Source organism: Ciconia boyciana, chromosome 9, assembly GCF_034638445.1.
Source record: "Ciconia boyciana chromosome 9, ASM3463844v1, whole genome shotgun sequence".
Taxonomy (NCBI): domain Eukaryota; kingdom Metazoa; phylum Chordata; class Aves; order Ciconiiformes; family Ciconiidae; genus Ciconia; species Ciconia boyciana.
The window spans coordinates 13,099,500-13,123,690 of NC_132942.1; the positions used below are offsets into that span (position 1 = coordinate 13,099,500).

The 24,191-nt window shown below is 41.2% G+C and overlaps 1 protein-coding gene and 1 long non-coding RNA gene across 3 annotated transcripts in view; one reads left to right on the forward strand and one right to left on the reverse strand.

Moving 5' to 3' along the window:
* HTR4 (5-hydroxytryptamine receptor 4) overlaps positions 1-21,763 on the forward strand; it is a 98,513-nt gene extending 76,750 nt beyond the window's left edge. For both annotated transcript variants that reach the window (XM_072873511.1, XM_072873512.1), the window contains exon 6: positions 21,566-21,763. In XM_072873511.1, coding sequence (XP_072729612.1) covers positions 21,566-21,650 — 85 coding nt within the window. In that variant the 3' untranslated portion in view covers positions 21,651-21,763. The remainder of the gene's footprint in view (positions 1-21,565) is intronic.
* On the reverse strand, positions 7,326-22,978 carry LOC140657047 (uncharacterized). Its single transcript, XR_012044198.1, has 5 exons — positions 22,654-22,978; positions 18,763-18,977; positions 17,704-17,861; positions 7,959-8,065; positions 7,326-7,612 (listed from the first exon to the last, which is right to left on the reverse strand). It is a non-coding gene; the product is annotated as an uncharacterized lncRNA (long non-coding RNA).
* Between the last annotated feature and the right edge of the window lie 1,213 nt (positions 22,979-24,191).

Consider the following 24,191-nt stretch of genomic DNA (forward strand, 5'->3'; position numbering starts at 1 on the left):
TCTGGGTCAAATAAAAAAAAAAAAAAAAGTAAAAGCAAGCGAGAGGGGTTTTTTTACAAGAACTGGGGAATCCCTGCCCAGAAATCCCCATTTGACCTATTACAATGTCACACCTTTTGTGCCTCAGCTGTGATGTTATCTTGCTATACATGTGCTCAAGCCACCCGTGTCCCAGGCAGAAATCTGCAGCTATTCTTGGGTCTCCCAATACATTTTTTTTTCTCAGCTTCTGGTTTTGCAAACCTAATGCCTATATAATGGATGATCTCAATAGATAGCCTCTCTCCATATTTTCTTTCTCAGCCATGACAGCCTCATTTTTTAAAAATAGCTGTTTCATTAAGCCATGCATCCTCCTAAATAGCCTGAGGTCTCAATACCGCAATGTCCTGGTTTTGTGCCCTCATGCCGTGTTCACAGCCAGTTTGGGAATTCCCACCAGAGTTAAGTGGCAGTATATTACCAAGTTTTGTAGCTGAAACCATGTTTTTCAGGCTGTTGTTAATCACTGTGAGATCTTGCTTAGTGCTTTTCAATCACTCAAAAGCTGTAAAGCTCAGCAAGAAAAACACTCTTTGCACCAATATAGTCAGCTGAAATTACTTCCATGTTGGTAACTGAATTGCTTTTTTGGATGGTATATGAGGTGATGAGTCTATCTGGAGCCACCAGATCTGTGGTCCTGTTTGAAAGTAATTTCCTGACTGCATTAGAAACACAGGGACAGTACAATCACCATCTCCACTTGCTAAATAAGGCTTATTTTTCAGGTAACCCGTCCTAGGCTCCTCTGCTACACTATTAGGGAAAACACTGAGAGATTTGGCTGCAAGCTCAGTGTGGAGATCATGATGTGTAAACCCATTTGACGGGTCTGCAATAGCAAATGGTCTGGGGGTGAAGTAAGGAGGTGAGCTGATTGTTACATGAATGACCTTCGTGACTGAAAAAATTGCTTGTCATTTCAGGGTGTCTGATCCTAAAAATCTTGTGTTTCCCTGACATAATTGGTGTGATTGTGCATTGAAAACTGTGAGTTTTGTGATCATCTGTCTCCTAATCCTTCCCATGACCCTGCAGGTAATTACTGAGGCGTCCTGGGGGCTGGTTACTCCATGGCTTCCAGAGAAAGCAAGAAAGTTGAGGTCGGCTGCTTTGACAAGGTGGCAGGAGAAGCTGCCACCTTGGGCCAGTGTCATCAGCATCCCAAGTCCTTCACAGTCTTCTGTCTTTCCATGTTGGTGAATTGTAAGACAGAGATAGCAGTGAGCTCCTGAGGCTCTTTTACTTTTTGTTTTACCATTACTCTACTGTGGTGTACTCAGCCCGGAGGTTTTAAGTCAGCTCACCTATCTGTGAGCTTAAGAGTCAACAAGACATATGTCATGAGAATAGGTGTACTGAACTCTGGGACAGGTATATTCAGCTCTTGTCATGCTGTCTCCCAACAACTTCCAAGCCCCAAGGTCTCTTCTCTCTTGTCAGTTTAATTGCATTTATTTATTTTTGTTTAGAGAATACTAGAACATAGAGAGGGATAGGCTAGGTGCATCTCCTTCTTCAGATCGGCATTAGCCTGCATAACTCTCTGCTCTGTATTTTGTTAGTGCCTCCAAAACAGTACATGTTCCTTTATTTTCTTGCTCTGCAGAGTAATAATTAGTTTTTATTTTCTCTGTGTTAATCCTATGTTCAAATCTAACCAAAATATTTCCTTCCCTCTCTCTCACACTGCAATCACTTGTAGGCAGTCTCATGCCTCCCATTCACCTTTCACACTAAAAGAATAGAATAGAATAGAATAGAATAGAATAGAATAGAATATTTTCCCTTCCGACTGAAAATATTCTATTCTATTCTATTCTATGCTATGCTATGCTATGCTATGCAATATTCTATTCAATATTCTATTCTATTTTATTCTATTCTATTCTTTTAGTGTGAGCAGCGGGAGTAGAAACTCAGAGCTCTCAGGGTCACATCTAGCTTTGAAACAGGAACATTTAACCAGGAGTTCAGTGTTGATATTCTCAATATCACAGGGGATGTTTGGAAACTTTTAATTTCATTGCTATATATGGTTGAAATCACACTTCTTGAATGTGCTCATTAGCCAAGGGTGTGACAATGTCCTTCCCAGGTAATACTGTTCTCAGATACTAGTTTTAAGATAGCACAGTTCCGAATAGAAACCAGTGCCACAATTTAGACACCCAAAGGTAAATATTTGGGTTTGCTCACTTATAAATAACAAGTGATTACTAGCACAAGCAAAGGGCTTAGAGGCGCAGTGTGTGAAAACCATATGCTTTGGCCAAATCAGAGATCTCTGCTCTAAAATAAATAATTTCACTTTTAAAAATAATTAGTACTGTCAGATCATTCTAAGAAGTGCAAGCAAAGGATTTAGGATGAGCATTGATAAAATAATAAAGAAAAAAATGTCTGCAAAGTCCAGCACACCTCTTATTATTTCTCTTGTAAGGGCTAATACACCTTCACATTTTTATAGAAACAGAGATGAGTTTACATAAAAGGAGGGCAAAACCTTGTTGTATTTTATACATGTAGCACATATCATGCTAATCATGCAGGTGTGTGATCTTTTGCTAAATTATTGAGCAAAGCACATCTTAGATTGCCTCAATGTAACAGAAAGAATTGTAGGTACAAAATTGGGTTTATTTTGTAAGAGGATGGACCAGTGATTGTTGTAGTTGAGCCAAAACTTAAGTCAGTTACATTTGAAACTTGCTGGCTAAAATGCAATTTTCTGTTCCATTTGCTGCATGTATCATTGCTTTGCTTTTCCTCAAGAAGGGGAACAAACATAAATCTGAGCAACATTTATTTACCAAAGCAGAGGCTAAGGCAGTGATTTCTAGACTATGTCGTCTCCTCTGAAGCAGGAAATACAGAAGCCCAGGAGCAACCAAGGAAGGAGATATCACAACCTTCAAAAGTTTGAACTTATTTGTTTGCTTCTGCACTTTAAATTTGAAGGCAATATATAAAGCAATGGACGGGTAGGGCCTGCCAGTTTTGTGAGCCCTGAAAGATACTCATATCTGCAGAAGAACCAAAAGAAATCACAAACTAGCAAAAGTAGCCTAGTGTTAAGAGCAGGTATATGCAAATAAAGTATTTACACGCACAGGTACAAACACGAAGACACACAGACAGGGTGATATTCCACCAGCTTATGCCAAGGCTCAGAAAAGCTGCAGCACGGTGGGTTCAATGATGCATCTGAATTACTGTACAGCATAGGACTGTGGTGCTCTGAACATCAGGTCCATAGGTTGAAGGGCTGGGGCCACCAGTGGGAGATTCATTATGTGAGAAGGGAAAGAAATTGCCTCTGTGGTTAGCCTGGCTTAGGAAAAACAGCTCTGCCTGAAGGAATCAACCTCCAAGGCAGCATGCACAGATATTCTCACTGCAGCAGCAAACAGCACAAAAAGGCACAATCTGATCTCTCAAAAAAAGTTTAAGTCCTTATCTGAATGTTCTTAGCATGTTTTCATAGCTGTGTTTGACTGCCGGAGCAGCATTTTCTCTTTAAACATCCTCCTTCAGTCTGGGAATCCCTCGGGCAGCAAGAGCTTCTGAGATGCCGTTAGTTACAAAGACGGGGCAGAGCTCAGCCAGGTAAGCAGATGTCTTCAGGGAAAACGCTGCAAGGACATGGTCAAGGTCCCACCCTGTAAAGCAGACCTGATCAATACAACCTCGTTGGCTCAGGCTGAAGGACCTAAACCAGCATAAACTGAGGAAAAACACAGATGGAGTTTTGCTTACTTTATGCCTGTTTTCGGTTTTACATTTTAAACATTCTTTGTTTAAATAAGATACTGATATTTCTTGTGCTGGATAGACTATAAAGAAATTCCTTAAGTAAGCTAATAGCAATTCTCATGTAGATAGAGGTTTCATTTGTTGATTGAAGGGAGATTTTGCACCTGAGGCTTGCTGGGACATCCACTCTTCTTCCCAGGCACCTGTGCTTGGGTTCTTGTGCTTTCTGAACTACTTGTGCTGTGGAGAATGGTTGTACCTGTGCTAAGAAGTGATGAGACTTTGAAAAAGCTGATCTTGCAGACTAGAATTTGCCACAAGATTTGGTGACTTTGGGCTTACCTATCCCATCGGAAGCAAATTAGTCTCTTGATTCTGAATCTGTATGATATTTAAAACATACAATGACTATTGCCACAGCACAAATGACAAGTATATTTATGATCTGTCTTGACAGTTAGCATTCAGATTTAGGTACCACATACTGCTGTGGTTGTTCTCTGTTATTTGCAGGTGTAACTATGATACATGACTTCAATGCCAATGAAAAGATACATTCCACAGACCCATTCCAACAAACTCCAGAGCTTCACATATGCTTAAAGGACTCAAACTTGGCCGAGTCAATCCAAAGACTCAATATTCATAAAATAGTTTCGGATTGTTTTCTGCCAGCATTTCACTTTACATCAAGTAGAATAAATGACTAGTTTCACCTGAAGCTTAATTTCCCCACCTTGTATTTCTGCAAGGAAACTGAAAATTTAATTGTGTCAGCAGGGGAAGGAATATGACTTTTTCAGTGATTATTGTGTGTGTTTCTCCCAGGTGATTGCCAGATATTTTGATTGCACTAGTTACCTCCTCCTATGATCAAAATCAATACATTGATCAATACAGCTCTTAAGTGTCATGTTCCAGTCTACAAGGCACTTGTGGAACAGAGGATCTCAAAAGGGATTGCCTAGGGCTCTTTTTACTTGATGAAACCCACCAGAGAATAAATATCTGCTTTGATTATGCTCCCTAGTTTCTTCGATTCCTCTCACCCTCTCAAAAATTAGAAACTGTTTACAGCTATGCTCCTTCCTCTTCAGATTTTTGCCTCTCCTGACACTTGGAGAAGCGTCCTTGGACATGGTGTATTCAAACGTTCAGACTGAACTTGACATGTTTCTTTTGGACATCTTCAGAAGAGATGAGGTTTTCCTTGTTGTGATGCTCAGATGAGAAAATGTTTTCCTTAGGTCCTTCTTGCACACAGAAGTTCAGAGGGTCCCTGAGCCTGGAAGGGAGCAGTAGCTGGCATCACTCGTGCGAGATCCTCACTAGCAGATGTCCAGGAACCACTCCTGTTGAGATTGGAAAGGCTGAAGTCAGATAACAGGCTATCATCACAGGATGTTTGGGGATATAGCTAACAGAAAATGGGGACTTAGCAACCTCTGAATCATATTGAAATGAAGAAGCTGTCAAAGGCACCTCCTGTCCTCCCCAGCACACTCCTGAAGACAATCTAACCTAGCTGTGAAATAGCTCTTGGCAGGGAAGGCGGATGAGCAAATGAAGCATCATCCTTCCTGAAGAACAACGGGAATGAAAACACAGCCACCAAGCAATATGTACTTATTGGCTTATTTTGGTATTGGTTTTAACCAAGCTAAAAATGAGGAGCAACTGTCTATGAAAGTGGTGCAGGGAATTCATGTTTGCAAATGGGGTGTATATAGGAGGACAGAGTAGGATGGGGAGCATGGAGGGTCGGCTGCTGCCCTTAGTGCACTGGGGGGAAACATGGTGTGCATTTATCAAACCAAGGCTGTACGGAGGAGAATATGGAGATGTTACTCAAATTAAGCACCCACTTCCAATGTCACCATCTGTGATATGACATTTAATCCTAATAAAATGCTTACAATATAAGACTAGTTATGAGCACAGCTCCAAAGTTTACCATGTTAATATTTTTCATAATATGACGTATAAAGTTTTACAAATTCATACCCCGTGGGCTGTAAGAGAGAAGCGGTCTAAAGTCAGGAATGTGCTAGTTAATGCATATCATAGAAATATTAATTAAAAAACCTTGAGGAAGAAGGCAAGAGGAGTGGCAACTCCCATTCAACACAACATGGTGAAACATGGTGTTTGCTATCTGACCTGTCCTTTCCCGCAGGCAGGATGGATAGCCGAGAAAAGGCAGCAGCTACTGCAGCCAAAGAAACTTTACCTTAAGTTAGTAAGACTTACTACAACTTAACCAAAAACAAAGTAGATACTAGTTGCGATGTTAAAGGCACCAACAAGGATCTTTATTATTAATTTTGATCTTAATGCTTTTTTTTGTTATTTAATTTTTGTGTCATTGTTCTGTTACCCAAAAATATAATTTTCGGATCTTACTGTTAGGTGCTTTAAGATATGTACAGCTTCACAACACCACTTCCAGGATATCCAGAAGTTACCAGGATACAAAACCATAGACATTGCATGGGCATGTGTGTGAATTGGCCCTGCAAGAGGCAGGAAAGGATGATATGTACCCTGGTGACCAGAAAACTTACCGGCAGGCTGTAGAGTAGGAGGGAACATGCGTGAGCCCCAGACGCTGTGAGGGAGTTTGTGATAGTTTGCTATTCAGAAAGGAACTTAAACTAGTGACTGACATTAACAATGTGCATATGCTAGACTTTTGTTATAAAACACATAATTCTTTATAGAAAGTCTTGTTTTGAAACAAAAAAGTTCTGCTATTGCACACATAAAGTAGACACATGAAAAGATGAAGAATTTTTTGCCAGAAGATTTCAACAAACTGCAATTGTCATTTTTCACTGGATATTTAACTGCAGAAAAGCCACCCATTTCCCAGATAGCTGCAATTCTGAAACTGTGGCACATGTTTGAAGCCTGACAAACAAAAGTCAGTCTTGGGGCTCACGGCTGCTGGTCTGCAATACATTTGGAAATTGTGGTGTCTCCATTGCACAAGGAAACAGCTCCAAGTGTTTTTGCCACTATTTCACTGCACAGCTTTGATGAATGGCTTGTGTTTTTTTCCTAGCAGATGAAAGATCTAATTATGCCAGTTGCGAGATCTCCATTTATAAAAAAACATTCATTATCTTCCATTTGAATATTCTTAATTGATCCTGCTTGTACTTCAGCAATTGAAACACCTTACTTAAAAAACAGAAGCCTATTATGAGCTATCCCATCTGCGGGTAGTTATAAACTACTCTTAACGTGATGCTGTGTATTTCTAACATAAGCAAGCACTTCCAAGTACTCTCCTAATTATCAGATTTGGGCCTCTTATGAATGTTGCATTAATTATGGTGCAAAAATGAACTGTAGGCCAAAATCTGCAGGTAATTAGAGCATATAATGTAGTGCCAAACTTAACATTAATGAGAGAGAAATGGAAATACAGAGTTAATGTGAGAAAAAGGGGAAAGTGCCCGTCTTCCACAGCATGGCATTGAATGGCCTCACTCATTTGCTTACTTGTTTACCCTGTGTTTATAATTAGCAAATGGATTTAGATCACTGAAAACAAATAGCTCCTTCGTTAATTTAAAGTTAGCTTAGTTTCTGTCCCTCAGTGTCCAAGTTTCTGTTTCTCTTGTGGAAACATCAACTATTATAACACTAACAAGTTGCAAATATGTGATGGAAGAAGTCAACATTTCTGGACTGACTCCATCATCTTGGTTGCTGTGTGGATCCCATGTTTTTCATCACCAGTCATTGTCACATTTATGTTCATAATATCCGAAGTCCAAGGCCTTTTGCTAAAGTCGAGGAGAACGTCCTGCAGTGGAAAATAGGGAAACTTACAGACATCATTCAGGTCAAGCAGCTGAAAGATGGAAGCATAAGGAGGCTGGGAAAAGAGAAAACTCCAAGCTGGGAGATAGGACGAGCATATGTAAGATGACTGTCAGCAAAGCCAGTCAATGATGACATCTATTAGCACATGAAGTAGTCTCTTGAAGGAACCACTGTAGAAACACCCTTTGGATGACTAAAATTAGGCTGGATAAAGTAATGGCAAGTGGTACAGCCCTGTATCAGCAGAGAGGTGGCATGGGATAGCTGATAATCTCTGTCATATCTCTAATGCCTCCATTGGACTTGTTAGAATGAGGAAAAAGTACCTTTCAGCCCAGGTGCCTGGGGACCTTCCTGGTGATGCCTTCTTCATCCCCTGGTTCACTCTGACATGAGACCCAAGGCTGCTTCTCCAGACATTGTCTCAGCAGCTCTAAACAAAAAGTGAAGCAGGCCTATTTTTAAACCATTGCATGATATGCTGATATTTTGCAATAGTCAAGTTCAGCAATCAAGGAGAGGGGGGTCTTCAACCCCTCCAGCAGGGTCAGGAGGGGCATTAGCTAGCATCTTCTTTCTGTTTAAGATCCACAGTGCTGCTCAGCACTCGGAGCTGTGGGGAGAGAGCTGGGGGTGCCAGTGCCCCAGCAGGTCTCCATGAACGGGGCCGAGGGGAGCAGAGAGTCTGCATCCCTCGCACATCCTGAGTCGGGTGTTTTTCCACATAGGGGTGTCTGTGATTCTCATCCTTACACCCAGGAAGAGGTGAGATACAAACTGCTAATCTTTCTGGTGAGGGGAGAGTGAGATGCATTTGGGATGTGCTGGAGAAACGTGGCAGCTATTGTTCCAGCAGGATCAAAACTGCTAATGGAAACTGCTAAAAATGATTATTTTTAAAGTGAGTTTTGCTGTTTGAAAGCTGCCACGTTTTACAGCTCTGGAAAGCACAGGCAGCTGCTTGAGCATGAAAGGGAAAATGCAATCAGGCCATGGGAGCACAGGGGCAACAGCAACGAGAGTTTATCAGCTCCCCGGGAAACAGACACTTCGTTCTCAGTTGAGCATTGTTGCTTGGGTCAGGCTAACAGCAGAGAACAACTTTGACAACAGTGATGGCGTGGTTTGGGTATGTGGTTATTTGGTTTATTTAATGTCCAGTTGAGCATTGTTGGCTCATGTCTGAAAAGCCACCGAGCCATCAGCAGCTCAGTGATTCTGGCTCATGAAGGAGATCTGGTAACCAGCTCCCGAAGTATTAACTTTCTCAATGGTGACACTGCTTTATGCCAAAAAATCTAACCTGTTCAGCTGCTTGCTACTGAAGGTTCAGTTTCATAAGACAAGAGCTAGGAAGTGGGCAGGCAGGAAGATACACAAGCTATACAAACACAGTTACAAACATATATGCTCAAGGGATCACGTCCTGTATTTCTCGCCTCTTCCAGGCCCCACTCAGAGATTGGTTGCTGTTCTTACTTAAAAAGTTATTAAAAATATCAGGCATATCTTAGCAACATCCATGTTACAATTAATAACTGGCTAACAGTGACAAACATCAGATGGACTTTCAGAGCAATCTGCTGGAGGCAATGGAAAATAAACCTGTTGAGTGTGGGTCAGGGCCAACAGGCACGGTGCCTGGCCAGTCTCAACCGTTCCCCTTGTCTGAAATTATGTCAGGTAAAACTGAGGTGCTGAAGTTTAAAACAGGACAGCGGTATTAAATGGTCAGCAGAAAAGAGGACAGCTGCTGGTGGGTGCTGCTTTGAGCAAGGGAGTGTCCCGTCCCGACACCAGCTCAGCATCACAAGCACAGCCGTGCAGAGCTGCAGTGTGACCATTACAGCATGGGGAGGCCTCAGCCTTTTCGTAAGCATTGCTAAAAGAACCAGAGGAAAGGTGGACTCTAATTATTGTGACCACGCAATGAGAAACAGGAGGTCCAAACCAAACCCAGTCATCTCCCTGTTTCTATTTTGCCAGCCTGAGAGCATCATTACGGTCAGTGATCCAGAGACAAGATGCTCCCAGCTTCTGAGGGTGCGAAGGATTTAGTAGAGGAAAGAAGTTCTTCAATAAATAAAACACCTTTCCTACAGCTGTAGGTTGTTCTGTCCTGGAAAGCATTTCTGACATTTTAAAACTGAAACAAGCTATTTTTATATAAGTGATTGACTGCTGCTGCTGGAGCACCACAGCCCTGAACCAAACTATGATTTAGTTGTACCAGACACTATTGGTATCTGAAATGACACAATGTTTCTTCCAACGAGGCTAAAATCTAAAGACAAGGCATGCAAAGGAAGTATTATTGCCTCTGTTTTATCCACAATGAAAGGAGGCTCAGAGAAATGGCATGGTTTGCCCACAATCAAACAGGAATTGTTGGAATAGCCACCTCTGCAGTCTTGAGGTGTCCTGAGTCCCTGGTAATCTTCTGTCAACAATTCCTTAAAATAGCTCACTGAAGAACTTAGCTGATCTTTGTTCTTATTAGCACATATTTAGCATTTGTCTATTTGCTTAGCATTAAAGTATCTGTAGTCATATTCCTGTTTTTAACTTCTTATGTCTATCAAGAATGTAATTATCATCTTAAGAGGTTATTATTCAATACAACAATGAGACTTCAAAAGGTTTTAGCCAGTACCCAGAGATAATGACATACAAAAATGTGTTCCTTCTGCCCTATTTTTTATTGAATTCGACTCTTTGCTTCTTTGCTGATCTATGTGAAATGCCTTGGCTGACTCAGGCCAGGCTCCTAATTAGTTATCTTCATTAATCAATCTCTATCCAATCTATTTCCTGTGTCAAGTGAAGGGCTGTGTTCAGCACTCTACCAGAGAGACCAATATGATTTTCCTCCATTCATGGAACAAGAGTCTTCTGAGCAAAGGACCAGTGTGCTGGGATTAGCTGTTGAAGTTAAAGTAGCTTAAATGGGTTCTATATTTTTTCTTAGACCAAATTCATTAATAGAGCCTGGCAATAAAAAGAATAAAAAAAAGGAAGATGCAATGAGCACTTGCAGTTCCAGGGAAACAAACTGATTGGGTCAAATTCAGCAAATGTTTTCAGCAGGAGAAAATGAAAAGGAAACAAGATGCTGAAATGTTTTGACATTTTATTTCAAAATCATATTTTGGTTCATTATTTGCCTGCACTTTTAAAAGGAGTTAAACATCCTCCTTAAAAAAGATATGCTTCTACTGTAAACACAAAAATAAATTAACTGGAGGGGATTTTGGTTTTGTTTTGCCAGAAAAAAATATGAAACATTTCTATTGTACATCAACCTAAAGCAGGAGTGCCTGTGTGTCAGTGCAGTCACATATCCACTAGGCATTATCTGCACACCTCTGCGTTTGGAGGTGAGGACATCCCTCGCGTAGCTACAGTGACTTTCCTGGTACTGTATGGGAATGCTTGGCCCATGTCTGACTGAGATGGTCTGGGAACTTGTCCTGGAGCTGCAGGTCATTAGAGCAAGCGGCAGCCAGAGCTGGCTTGTAAGAGTGAGAGAACAGGCGAGCTTCAGCTGAGGAAAACATCCTTCAGGAATGATGGAACACAGGAAAAAGAAAGGAGAGAAACAAACATATTGATAGATGCTATCTTTGTTTTCTGTGACTTGTCAGATACAAAGAAAGTAATTTTTTTTTTCCAGTGGTATGTTTCTCTCACTCGAGGGCTTTGCTCACTTGGAGAACTGTCTGCTAATTTTAAATCTGAGGAGGCATGTAGAAGTCTTACAAAATGTACTGAAGGCTGGATTATGTGGGCTGGAGACAGCTGTTTCTAAAACCTCTAAGTGAAATTTAGTAAAGAATGATGAGTGCTTAATTCCAGCTCACAAGGTCTGAACAACATTATTTGATTTAAAGATAATTAAGATATTCAGCATAACTGCTCAAGAGTGGAAAAAAATAAACACTTGTCATGAGATAGAGACAAATTTGTATTTACATTTGACCACAAAGGACTTTAAAATCAACACTGCTGTCATATCCATCTAAATAATTTAGCAATCCAAACGTTTTCCTGAGATCTGGATTTTCACCATCCAGCTGCAATAGGAAAACTGAACTTTTGATGACATTTCTATGGATTTTACCCATGTTTTCCCAAAGGACTACATAATCTCTAAGGAGGAATGGTCCACTGATATTTGCTCCTCTTCACTTAAAAATAAATAATTAAATAGTAAGACTAGGACAGTGTCTAGCGCATTTTAAGAATTTCGGAATATTTTCTCTTTGGTGCTGATGCTGCTTGAGACATCAAGTCCACTGACTAGGTGGACACACGGAGAAATGATGATCGCTCCCCAAGACTGGTATAAAAGACACTGAAGGCAAAGGAAGGTCCCTGCTGTAACGCTTGTTGCAGAGGATGGATTTCATTTTCTTTGCCACATTACTGTGCTTTCCTGGTGCTGGCTGCAAAGGGACAGATAGATACCGACCGTGTCTGGTCAGCTGTTTCTCCACCAGAGCTCCAATAGGTGATTTAGCAAATCATCTACCCCAGCCACTTTACTCAGATAATCATACCGTATCTTTACGGGCTCTGCAGGCTGTCAGCTTGCAATGAAGAGAAATAGTCATAGGAGGAGGGGATGGAGACATTCGTCTGCCATCCAGACTAACGCAGCTCCCAAGCAGAAGCAGCAGCCAGCCATAATGACGGCTTAACCATCCCCACGCCTGGGTTCATCTGGTTTGAAATCCAGCTTCCTCCAGCCTGCTTGGGTGGGAGCCCTGTGCTTGAAAGCGCACGAGAGACAAATATCAATTGTATCTCTACAGTGTTAAAGGAATATATCTGATATTTGAGGGAGTTTTCTTGGAGCAGTTCTCATTGTGTTTTCTGAATTCATGCACTCTTTTTATATTAATTGGTTTCCCATACATTTAGAAGAGAAATTCTCTCTGAATTGGCTTCTATTGGACAAAGCAGATCACAGGTAGCCATGCGCAGGTGCAGTGAAAGACCTCCCTTTAGTAAACTCACCTTCGATAACACACTGGTCTCCTCTGGGTTGCAGGTCAATGAGATGCAGCACAAGGACGATACACAATAAGCTTAAACCTTATTGCTAGGAAATCTTGCAAGTATCTTGCTCATCTCAGAAACAGGAAGAAATGAGAAACTCCCAGAGAAACAACAGGAGCTATTCATTCTAGAAGTATTAGATATATTGCTAGTTTTGCAGCATTGAATATGAAATCGATTTACATTGTTCTGCAATATTGATACATCAACAAAAAGACAGAATGAGCTTGTAATTTCTGGCTCCATTTTGCCACAGGAATCATGTTGAGTAGGTAGGGGGTATTCTTCTTATCCTGCTATAATGATTCTCTACTGATGGCCAAATGTGGAAGTTCACTTTAGTGGCTGGAAGCATGAGTCATTCAGCGCAGCGATTAGAGTTACTAGAAAGCTTTTAATTTTATGGAGTCTATGAACCTGGTAATTGTGAGAGAGGGACAATTCTGCCCTGACCTTTTGAAAATTAAATATGCAGCTGTATTAAAATCAAATGTTTCATGAAAATACATTTAATTTGGATTATGTGTATACTTTTTTTTTCAACAGAAAATGGGAATGAAACAACATATTTTGTTCACATTTAATTTTGACATTTTGTGTATTTCAGATTTTAAAAAAATTTTTTTTGCCTCTTTCAAAATGAAAAATGTCACAGATTAAAATGGCAAATTCCAGAGATTCTTGGATTTTATGTTTACAGTCTTCTCAACTTTCTGACTGTTAACCAAGATTTCCCAGTTTTCCAAAATGTCAAAAGCATCATTCAGGCAGACAATAGCATTGTCATCTTTACCCTTAGTTCCTGTAACCCTGGAGGGCACCCCAACGCCATAGGCTCTTTTTTCTGCTCTTTTCTGCTGAAAAACATGCTCAAAGTTTATTCCTGGCCCACTGTGGATTCAGGATGGTCTTTCTTGGGCGCTTCCATCGTAGACATGGGTAAATAATGATGCCAACTAGAAACTGTACTGCACTTAACAACATCTCTATCATCTACAGGCAATCATTTACTGTGGGTTAGTGACTGCCATAAAATACAGAATTAAAAGACTGTTTTCTACCTGCTCCTGAAACAGGAATAAAGTAAGCAGATGCATCACTGTCTGGAATAACTAACAAACAGTCATATTAAGCTGTTCTCTCTTTCCCTCTCTTTTATAGTGCATTTATGAATTATGATGTTTGCATTTATAATTATGGGACTGAACAGATGGTGGAAGGCTTATTTCAGAATGATGTGTTCATTAAAATAACCTACGCTGGTCTGCCAAGTGATTGTTAACTGTAATCCCAATTTGATATTGAAGAGAGTTAGTTATTCTTTCTCTGTAAGTCCATCTGAAAGAAATGGAGCTTTGAGAAATGGACACTATATTGAGTGCAAAGCTACAATAGTGGTGCTGCATATATTCCAGATGGGAAACCACTGAAGATTTTTGCAGCTGTGAGAGAAAGAAAAATGCAGGGAAAGATAAATTGTGGACCGACACAATTTTCAAATCTAAGAAAAGTTTCAAGTCTTTATTCAATTTGGAAGTTCTGTTCCACTTAAAATGTGGCTCCAGCCAGGTTCTACCTATGTGCAAACCATCTTAGGTAGTTGAGTTCAATAATGGTAGATTCCATTATTAGAAATGGGACTCTCTGCTCAAGCAAAACGTAAATCTTCACAGTTTATCACATCTTACATAGTAACATCTTGTCTTCCTCTAGTCCCAACAAGTGTTTACTGGGTGCTTCTGCAAATAACGAGGTTTTGTGATGTAACTGGGAGAGATCATCACCTATTTGCCTTCCTTCTTGGAAATATAAGATTTCCAAGCTTCACTTTCCCAGCTTCATTGTCTTGCAAGGTGTGTGATGGATCTGGAGACAATTCTTTGCACTTCAACTCCTTTACAGTATTTTATTTCTGAGATCTCCTGCCCCACTATTTGCACATCAAGACTTCAGGATCTGGTCTGAACACAGATGAAAGCAGACACACAGTGTCAAGGTTTTTTTGTTGAGATTGAAGGAGTCGCTATTTCTCCAGTTCTGGCCATTATCCAGGTTCTAATTCCTGGCCCTCACATGTCCTTGTGCATATGTCCTACCCAGGCTACCTCAAGATGCCACTTGTAGCAGATCTTCTTCACTCAGTGGGCAGCCTGAGGGCTGTGCTGCTGATGACCTGCTCAGAAACATAGTTTACAGCTCTCCTATGGCTGAAAGCTTTGGTCTTCTGCACCAAAGCAACTGGCATCACTTACGCGCCACAGCTGTGGCACAACCATGGGGTCATCAGAATTTTGCAGGCAAAACTCAGAGTAAATAGCGGAGCATGAGATGCAAAGTGGCCTGTCTGAGGCCACTGGGAGCAGAACCAAAGGTGGAAGGAATGGGAGAGCAGTGGAAAAGTTGATTGTGTTCACTAAGAATAACTGGAAATATTCGTGTTTTCTGGGTTGCCTCTGCAACCATTGTCACAACCTTCAACGATGCAAATTGGCTGTACAAAAGCTGTTACTGAGAAGTTTTCTGGGGTCCTGGCGGGAGTTTCTAGTTGCATATGAAGGAAGAAACTTATTTTGAAATGTTTCATTTGGAGTGCTGGCAATCAACAACTGGAAAAAGGAGAAAATGAAAAAGACAGGCAGATGAGTGCTCACTCATACAAAATTGCCAATATCACAGTGGTTAGATCAGTCACCTTGATAAAAGGCAGAAAAAGGCCTTGAAATTGAATTGGAGTCTGCTCTTTTTTCTTTTTTTATTTTCTGTCTCGTGAGAAGTTGCAGACTTGCTCCAAATCAGAAATGGGGAAAATATTTGAAACTGTGAAAACTTTTGGAGAACGGGAAAAGCATTTTCTATACCACTCTGATTTTAGCCTAAAACTCATTATTTTTGACCTAGCAAGTACATCTTTATAATTGCATGCTTCTCAGAGGCTCTGACCTCCCTTAAACATCCACTCCAACCTATTAAATCTCCTAGTTGTAAACTAAATTAGCCTGTACATTTTTTCAGGGCATGCATTGTTTTCAAAAGGAGCTTGCCAGAGCTCAGCACAACAGATTTCTGCTTTAGTTTGGACTACAGTGTGCTACTGTCAGGAAAACATGAATAGATTTAGACTTTTCAGAGTTTTGGTTTTGTTAACATTTAATGCTTGGTTTAATTTGAAATCTTTCATTTGGAATGCAAGCAGTTGACAAAAAAAAAAGTTAAAATAAAAATATTAATAAAGGACACTTCCCAAAACCAACAACAACAAATTGCAATGCCTTAAATGAAAAATTTCACTTGTCATTTTTACAGAATTATTGCTTTTTAGTTTTTTTTTTTAAAAAGACAAATTCCTAGGACCTGGCACAAACTCAGGAAAACTTTCAGTGCCACAAAACCTGCAGATTTATTTCTTTTCTTATTATTTCAAATTTTTAAGAATGTCACAGTTAAAACTTGCTCCCTGCCTGACTCTGCCATGGCCAAGTTCCCTCCATCAGTCCAGTAGGGAGTCACTAATGAACCGCTAACAACAAACCCCAAATCCCAGAACAGGGATGTCCGAGGACCACAGTTTCATTTCAGTTAGGGGTAATTTTCCTGACTTGTGTGAGTGTGGGGTCAGTAGGAGACTCTCACAGGCTAGCACATCTGTAGGGTCACTGCTGCAGCCAGTGGTGGAGTATATTACAGGCTTCAAACAATTTAATGTGAACAGCTAAGAACAGCACTTATTTCAAAGAATTTGATACAAGGTTTTCAGCTTCTATTCTTGCATTACCAGGGGGTATTTAGAAACTCCAGCAGTAACTATGCTGCATTTACAAAGATTATCAAAAAGATTTGCAAATACAATGAAACTTGGTGCTTATCCGCTTTTTGTATAGTTCATGTCTAAACTTCTCCAGACTTTGATGCCATTCGTGTACCCAGCTGAGATCCAAGCTATCCTGGCAGTACCAGTAACAGACATATATACTATAAATGCACACATCCACCCACTTCTGCAGCAACATTGACCTCTTGGTGTCTGAATGTGTGTGCAAAATCTCTTCTCTACCTGGTGACAAAGTGTCCTTCATTTTCCAGGCAGAGGGGGAGTGGATTTAGGTGGCACAAGTCCTGGGGAGCAGAGAGTTAACAGCTCCTGGTACCCCATCCCACCCCCCCACCTAAAAGTGAACCCTTCCCAACCCAGTCCAGAGACAGCTGCAAAACCTCACTTCAGTGTCCAGTGAATGTGAGGACAATAGGAATCACCTTCTGCCAGTTCAAAAATGGAAGCAATGAATAATGTAAACAGGTGTATTAGGAAAAGATTACTAAACAGAGAGCAAAGAAAGACAGCTGTGCACCTACAGCGGGTTTAGGATGGTTGTGGTTTCCTCCGTTAATCTGCCTTCAGCCCAGCTAAAAGCTTCGCCATGCTTGGACAGTTGTGGGCATTTATTTTATTCATTTTTTTTCTCTGCTATTATAATGACCCTCTAGGTAAAGGGATTTCTCCTGCCAGGGTTAAAGGGACGGAGGCTGCTGAGGAAACACCAAGCCCAGTGTTCGTTCAGAGGCTTTGGAAAGTGCAGGAGGTGCTGCCACACGAGTATTTTAGCCCACTAGCAATCCACCTGTAGCTGGGAAAGGCTGCCTTTGCTCTCTCTTTGTCAGTTTGTTATTAATGAGCAGTATCTACAAATGTGATCCAAACCCTCGCAGAGTTTCTGCACCTGCGAGGGGCCCCTTGCCCTTTGCAGCAGCCACCAGGATTAACTGCCTGCAGGCTGATGAACTTGAGTTTGCAGGGAGCTTAGGGAAGAAGAATGGAGAAGAGTGTTCAGAGCAAGGACTATGGTTAAAAACCAGTGGAGTAATTCACAGGTAAAAGAGCTGCAGAACTGCAAGCTGTGCTTCCCAGGCACTTTTGCTGGTGCAGAGGAGCCGTGGGTATCTGTAACCAGTGTAGGCAGCTTTACACAGATACTGCAAGCATGAAGGGTTGGTAGGAGGCATTCTTGGGCATACCTTCCAATTTCTGTCCGTTCCCCGCTGTCCAAAGGACCCCAGGCACCGTCTCCAGACAGCGGCTCCCTTCTGGAAACTGGACCGGTGACTGCGAGCTCTGACAGAGGCATGGCACACACACCATCAGGATATTGCTTCCCCTCCTCCTGGGTCATGCTCTGCCAACGAGATGGATGCAGTTAGCTTTTGTGTTCAGAGCCAGGTGCCCTGCCCCAAAATTGCACTGCTTTCTGCTTTTCAGCAAGACAGGCATGATCCCAGGGGACAGAGCTGGATGCCAGGGGTTTGCTCATCAGGTGAGGACTAAGCAGGGATCTCAGGCGCTGTGAAAACAGTGATTGTATTTCATTATGGCTGGGGAAGCCAAAGACCAGCAATTTTTTGGCTTTGCCTCCTTAATAAATTGTAGAAGTTAGTGTGGGGGATAGCTCTGCAGGGAATGAAAGTGGGAGGATTACAAACAGCTATTGCATCCCCTTGGTGTTCTCTCCCCAGCTCTTGCTGAGTTCCCAGAATAATACTGGAGCTCCTTGGTCATGGGCCTACGGAGGGTAAAACCACATAGCTCCCCTCTGCTGTGCTGAGAGCTAATCCAAGCAGTTAATTAAAGAGTCCATTGGACTGTCAGAAACAGCAGGAGATGCAGAAGCAATTATCTCCAAATTGGTCATCATCACAATTAAAGTACCATTTGGCAAGTATGTGAATAGCCTGCAGCAGGGTCCCTTTATAGGTGGTAATGCCTTTTCATTATTGGGCTTTATTGCTGGGTGGTGGTGTTTATGATCTGAGTAAAGCTGTCAGGTGAAATGACAGTGACACTCGCCCCGAGTTCTGGGAGGAGACAGATGCAGAGGCAGCCTGGGATGCTATTTGTAATTGAGCTTGGTTGCTTAACGCACTGGTGTATACAAATCCCATCGAAGGAACTCATTATGGGCAGGAAAGCTGAGCCACTAATTTGCTGCAGATAATTTATTTAATGCATTTCAACCTTTTTAGTTTTTTTCCTGCTCTCATACTATGGCTTCCTCAGATGTATTCATTACTCAAACCTACTTGATAAATTTCTCTTGAAACATTCAGCCCACGCATGCAGGGTATGAGTGGTGTTTCCTTCTTGCAGTCGGTAAGATAAATCCCGCGGTGCTTGGCTTCTCAGCTGGGTGAGAGCTGAGGCAGGTTAGGTGTGCGTTCCTGTAGGTGAGGCAAAAATGAGTTTCAGGTGCAGCTGTGCTTTCTCTCTGAAACTTGCTTCCCATAGACACTGATGCCTGAAAAATTAATGGTATTTTCAGAGAGCAGTTAAGACATGGTGGTGTGAAAAAAAGCAGGGCTGTTATAATCCCATCTTTTATCTGACACTAAATTGGTGCCCTGTAACTAGCAGGTAGCTTTGAACCTTCATTTGAAGGGAAAAACTACAGTGTGTGAAAAAATCCTGGTAACACAAAAGCCCGTCAGTGGAGGACTCCTTTAACAGTTTCCTGGAGATGGTGGTAAGATTTTTGGGAATGATGTGCCAGTCACCCCTGCAAGCCATCACCCCTGCAGTGCAGCTTTCGCACCCTGCATACAAATGCTCTTTCCTCCTCTCCTACCAGTCCTCTTTCCCCACAGGGTAAACAGCTGGAAGTGTTGAGCTAACTGCCAGAGGCTTCAGACAGACACTTGTGCCACAGGAGATCCTGGGACACCTTAATGACTTCTCTTAGCTTAACGCATCTTTGTAACAAACGGCATCACCTGCTAAATTGCTGATCTTGCACAACTGTTTTCTGACTACTGCAGAAGAAGAAGAAGAAAGGTTTGGCTCTTTGGATATCCTGTATGCAGTCAGCTTGCAGTGCCTGTCTGTTGTGCTTCTGAGCAAGTCCTGAGTTGCTCTGAGCTATGTCTGCCTTGTTCACAGAGCAGGGGGGCTCCTGGCTCTGTATCACCGTTTGTAGCAGAGACTTTGCCATGCTAGAGGTCTCTTTGGTGGATTGCCTCACACAATGTGCCATGTCTGACTTGGTATATAAAATTAAAGTTACGTTATGACTTGTATGCTTCATGGTCATCTAATCAGAGTGTCTGTTCAGTGTTAGATGCAAAATGTCTTTTCTTGTTTCTTACATCAAGTCTGTATCTTGTTGGTAGAACTAGCACATTTTTTGAAATTTATGATCATTATTTAAAGTGATGGAGTACTAAGGGAGTATGTTTGATGGATATATCTGCACATACAGTGACCTGTATTAAGGCAACCAAACCTGACCATGTTGAAAAACACCATCTAGTACATTAGAGGGTAAATTCCTCCAGGAATATTCACCAGGGCAAATTCAGACAGGCAGTACAGTTTATACCCTGGCCTTCATTTTATACCTGGCTTTCATTTTATATAGTTTATACCATGGCTGATCTATGGGAACAAATGGATACATCATTTGTAGGATATTCAGATCACCTACTTCAAACATTTCAGTGGCATTGTAAGCACCTTAATTAGGAGCCTAAGTCCCAGGTATACTCAATGGAGAAAGATGCATCCAGATTAATAATGCCAAGTAAATCGATGTCATAGTATCAGTTTTTGAATATGTAGACAATGAGGAGTTCCAGACCTTTTTTCTAATGATTATTCAAACAAATCCTGAGGCTGGTAGTATTTCTTTTTCCTCTCCTAACAGCAGGAGAACTGATATATTCATCTATTTCCTTAAGCTTTTTTCTTTTTTTAATCTTTATTGGGATGCAGATATTTCAGGTATATCTTGGATGTTTGTTACTAAGAGATATAATATATCTACATCTCTAAACACTCAGGAGAGGAAAGACTTAACAGAGACCTGATTTCCCCGATATGCATTTGGACTAGGGAAAAATATGTTTTTACAGGGTTTTTTGCAGCTTCCTACTTCTGGACCTACTCAAAGGATGGTTTGGTTCAGCTTTAGTTTAAATGAAATGGACTGCCAAGGGAAGATACCTGGCTTGCTCTGTACCCTTCAGGGGGGCTGCAAGAAAGAATGATTAGATGTGAAATTCTAAAAGATGTGCTAAATCAATTTTTGTCCAGTTAGCCACGCTTTTGCTATCACCTCAGATCTGCTTACTCCTACTAAGCGTTGCACACCACTTAGGGAAAAGAGCTGCATGTCAATAGCAAACTAAATCAACAATTCTGTTCAGAAAGCCGTGTTGAGATGGGCAGCAGGAAATGGGCTGGTAGACGAGGCACAGGGTAAGAGATAATGTGGAATTCCTTACAACTGAATTCTGCTTTTCCATATGTGGCCCAAAGCCTGGAAAAATATCAGAAAGGTATATACATGACATGATATCTCCAAAGGACATAAAACCTGAACAGCACTGGTTTGATAAGACATACTAGAATTGGCACTAAACCCAACTTTGCAATAGACAGAGACAACTTTCTTTTGTACGTGGAAACACCCTGAAATGTTGGTCTTGGTTTCATCTTAAACAGCATTCACTTCCCAGGCTAGTCTCAAATGATTCTTTAAATGCTTGCATTGAAGACATTAACTGAAGTGCCTTCAGCTTAGTCCACCCACAGATGATCAGTGTTTCTTAGTTCTTTGGTCTGGTTTCCTCTCATTACCAGTTGCACCTTAGATACATGAAAACCAACAGGTTCTTGGTTTTCAGGGATTGCCTTGACTGCGTCAAACTGAAGGTTTGGTTTCCTGTCATGGAGCAAAGTAGGGATTCACATTTGCTTAATGTGGGATCTGGATATTTGAAAGATGTACTGTCTCAAGATGTACTTTGGGGTTTTCAAGAACTCATTTTACATAAGCTTGCCCTTTTAACTAGCACTAACAAATGTTTCTTGGTGTTTTTCCACTCCCAGGTACACTGTTTTACGTAATGGGCATCAGGAACATGAGAAGCTTCCCATCCACAATGACCCTGAATCACAAGAGTCCTGTTTCTAGTCATGGTCCTAGAAGAAGAATGGCCCAGCTGAAGGAACAGATTCCTTTTAGGATACCCAAAGGATTCACGGACAGCAGGACTTTATGAAAACTCATTCATCTGCATTGTCATAGTGCCTCCTGCACTGACTTCATATGAATGTCCAGCTGCATGTGCGTAGGTTGATGGGGGCATGGGAAGGTATATGAGCAGAACGGCTGAGGACACTTTCCTGTATCTGCAAGGACAGCTGGACTATATGACTGCATCAGAGCCTTAGTCCAGGAGTGAGCTGATTTCTGTCAACGTAAGGAAACAACACAGATACAAACCACCCAGTGCAGGGACTTCTGTTATTCCTTTCCAGCTGCCATCCATGTACAAGCCACCTCTCTGTCCTGTGATATCATGATCTTAAAGATCACAAGTTCTGGCTAAAGTCCTAACATGATGTGAGACTAAAAGCCTGCTTTATCTGTGCAAGATCCTGCCCGCCGGTGACCAGATGCTGTCAGGAGAGAAACAGCACTACGTTTTCTTTAGCAAAATAAGAGGAAATGTTTGCCCTTTGATTATAGTTACTGGTGAAAGGTCAGCATGAGCTGCGGATTCACCCTACCCTGCAGAGCTTTCTTTGTAAATGCTTTTATTGTGTTTCCTGGCCAAGTTCATTGGTAGAAGACTCATAGGGTGTATATAGTGCCTGACAAGCTGGAGTGGGACCTACAGAGACATTTCACCGCTAACAGAGGGCCCTGCAAGCACTGCTTCATTCCAGCCCAATTGCTAAAAGACAGTGGCCATCCTTTGCCCTTCGGAGGCCAATGGATGGGATGTGGCCCTCAAACCCCAGGCAAGCTGCCAGTGCTGTCCTCATCTGAGCAAACTTTGGGCATTCTTACCAAGAAGAAATGTTGGCCAAGAGACAGAGTCAGTCTGTAATAGATCACTAAGTGCCATCTTGAAAAATATACCATCTAAAAAACTTTTCTAGCTACATTAGGAAGACAGACTTCTACTTACATTTTCCATCTTTATTTTTCTATTTGTGTCTGTTCTTTTCCAGTTGAGGCAAGAAATTTAAAGACTTTCAAATATCACCATATGCACATCTCTGCAAAGATCTCAGTCCTTAGCTGCTTCCTGCATGTAGATGTTGCTATGTTCCTTGTGAGCTGCTTCCACCTTTGCATGGAAAGGGTAGGCAAGGCTGTAGACTTCGCAACTTTGGGAAAATGATTTTCATGCAGTGGGAAATATACAGGATCAAGACTACAAGCCTCTACCCTTTTTAGATGAAGATCTAACCCAGAGATGCCACCCTGAGCCTAGAAAATAAAATTGTACTTTGTTATATTGTGTAATCATGTACAGATACTTTTAATGTAAAAAGAAAAGGTGACATTATTTATTATTTTTTATCAGGAACATGTGGGTTTTTTTCATTAAAAGCTTCTAGACCCAGGAGCTTAACATTATACGTATTATTATTTAGTAATATTTCTGTTGCTATGTGACAGGTATTTACAGTAAACAAACAAACAAATCCTGCTTTGAACAAACAAAAATATTGCTCAGTAGGAAAAAAAAAATTGTGCATGATAAGAACAACTGGCTTCCTTGCCATAGTGTCTGGCTTCTTCAAATACTTCTTCCACATAAAAGTCACTGATAAAGCTTCACATCATTTTCCTTTAGGATTCAAAAGGACACTGGGCAGAAACAGCCCTAATTAGAAGAAGCCAGACACTTACCAATGTAGAAAATTGCTAGCAGTTAGAAAGAAACAAACTATTGGTGTTTGTGGTGATAGGTGCTGATGGGAAGTACACGAGCTATTTGAAAAGAGAGGGTGAGATAGTTTGAGCCAATTCCTGGTTCATCATTAGGAACAGTTCATCAATGACCTGTTTTTACAGGGTTGTGTTTCCAAAAGAACTTGTTATCAGTCCAACTCTATTGTTAACACCAAAACAGAGCAGTGGGTGAAAAAAATAGGCCATTATTGAAAGTTTGTAAAAAATCCATCCAGGGCTGCTTCAGTCCTATGATCTACACCTCTGTGGAACTGCTCGCATGGGTTTTTGTCTGGATTTGGGTATGCAAGACTGCAGAACAGGTTGTCTTGGTTTCACCTCAAGTATCAAATTTCTTAAAGAAATCCTAGAAAAGCTTTTCTCTGTCCCCATTAAAAGGCATCAAAATATTGGTGTGAAATTTCTTGGAGTGATATGGAACCAGCAGCATGGGGATGCTATAGTGATGGTGTTCTTTATTTCCGCTGTTGTCCCTGAAGTGTTGTTTTCTCCTATATTTTTATGTGCTTTAGTAATATATCTCTTCTTAATTTAAAATGAACTTCTCAACACTGAATTTTAGTCATGGGCAATGTTCAGAAGGCTCTATCAATGGGATCAGTAGCTCACTAGCCAAAATGGTCAACAGCTCTGATTGGAAAAAGGCTCCAATTCCAAACACCATATTTGAATGAAATATCAAACACTAAATGTCCATGTTCTGTGTCATCTCTGGCTAATTGCTCGTTGAACTCAGTAAACCTG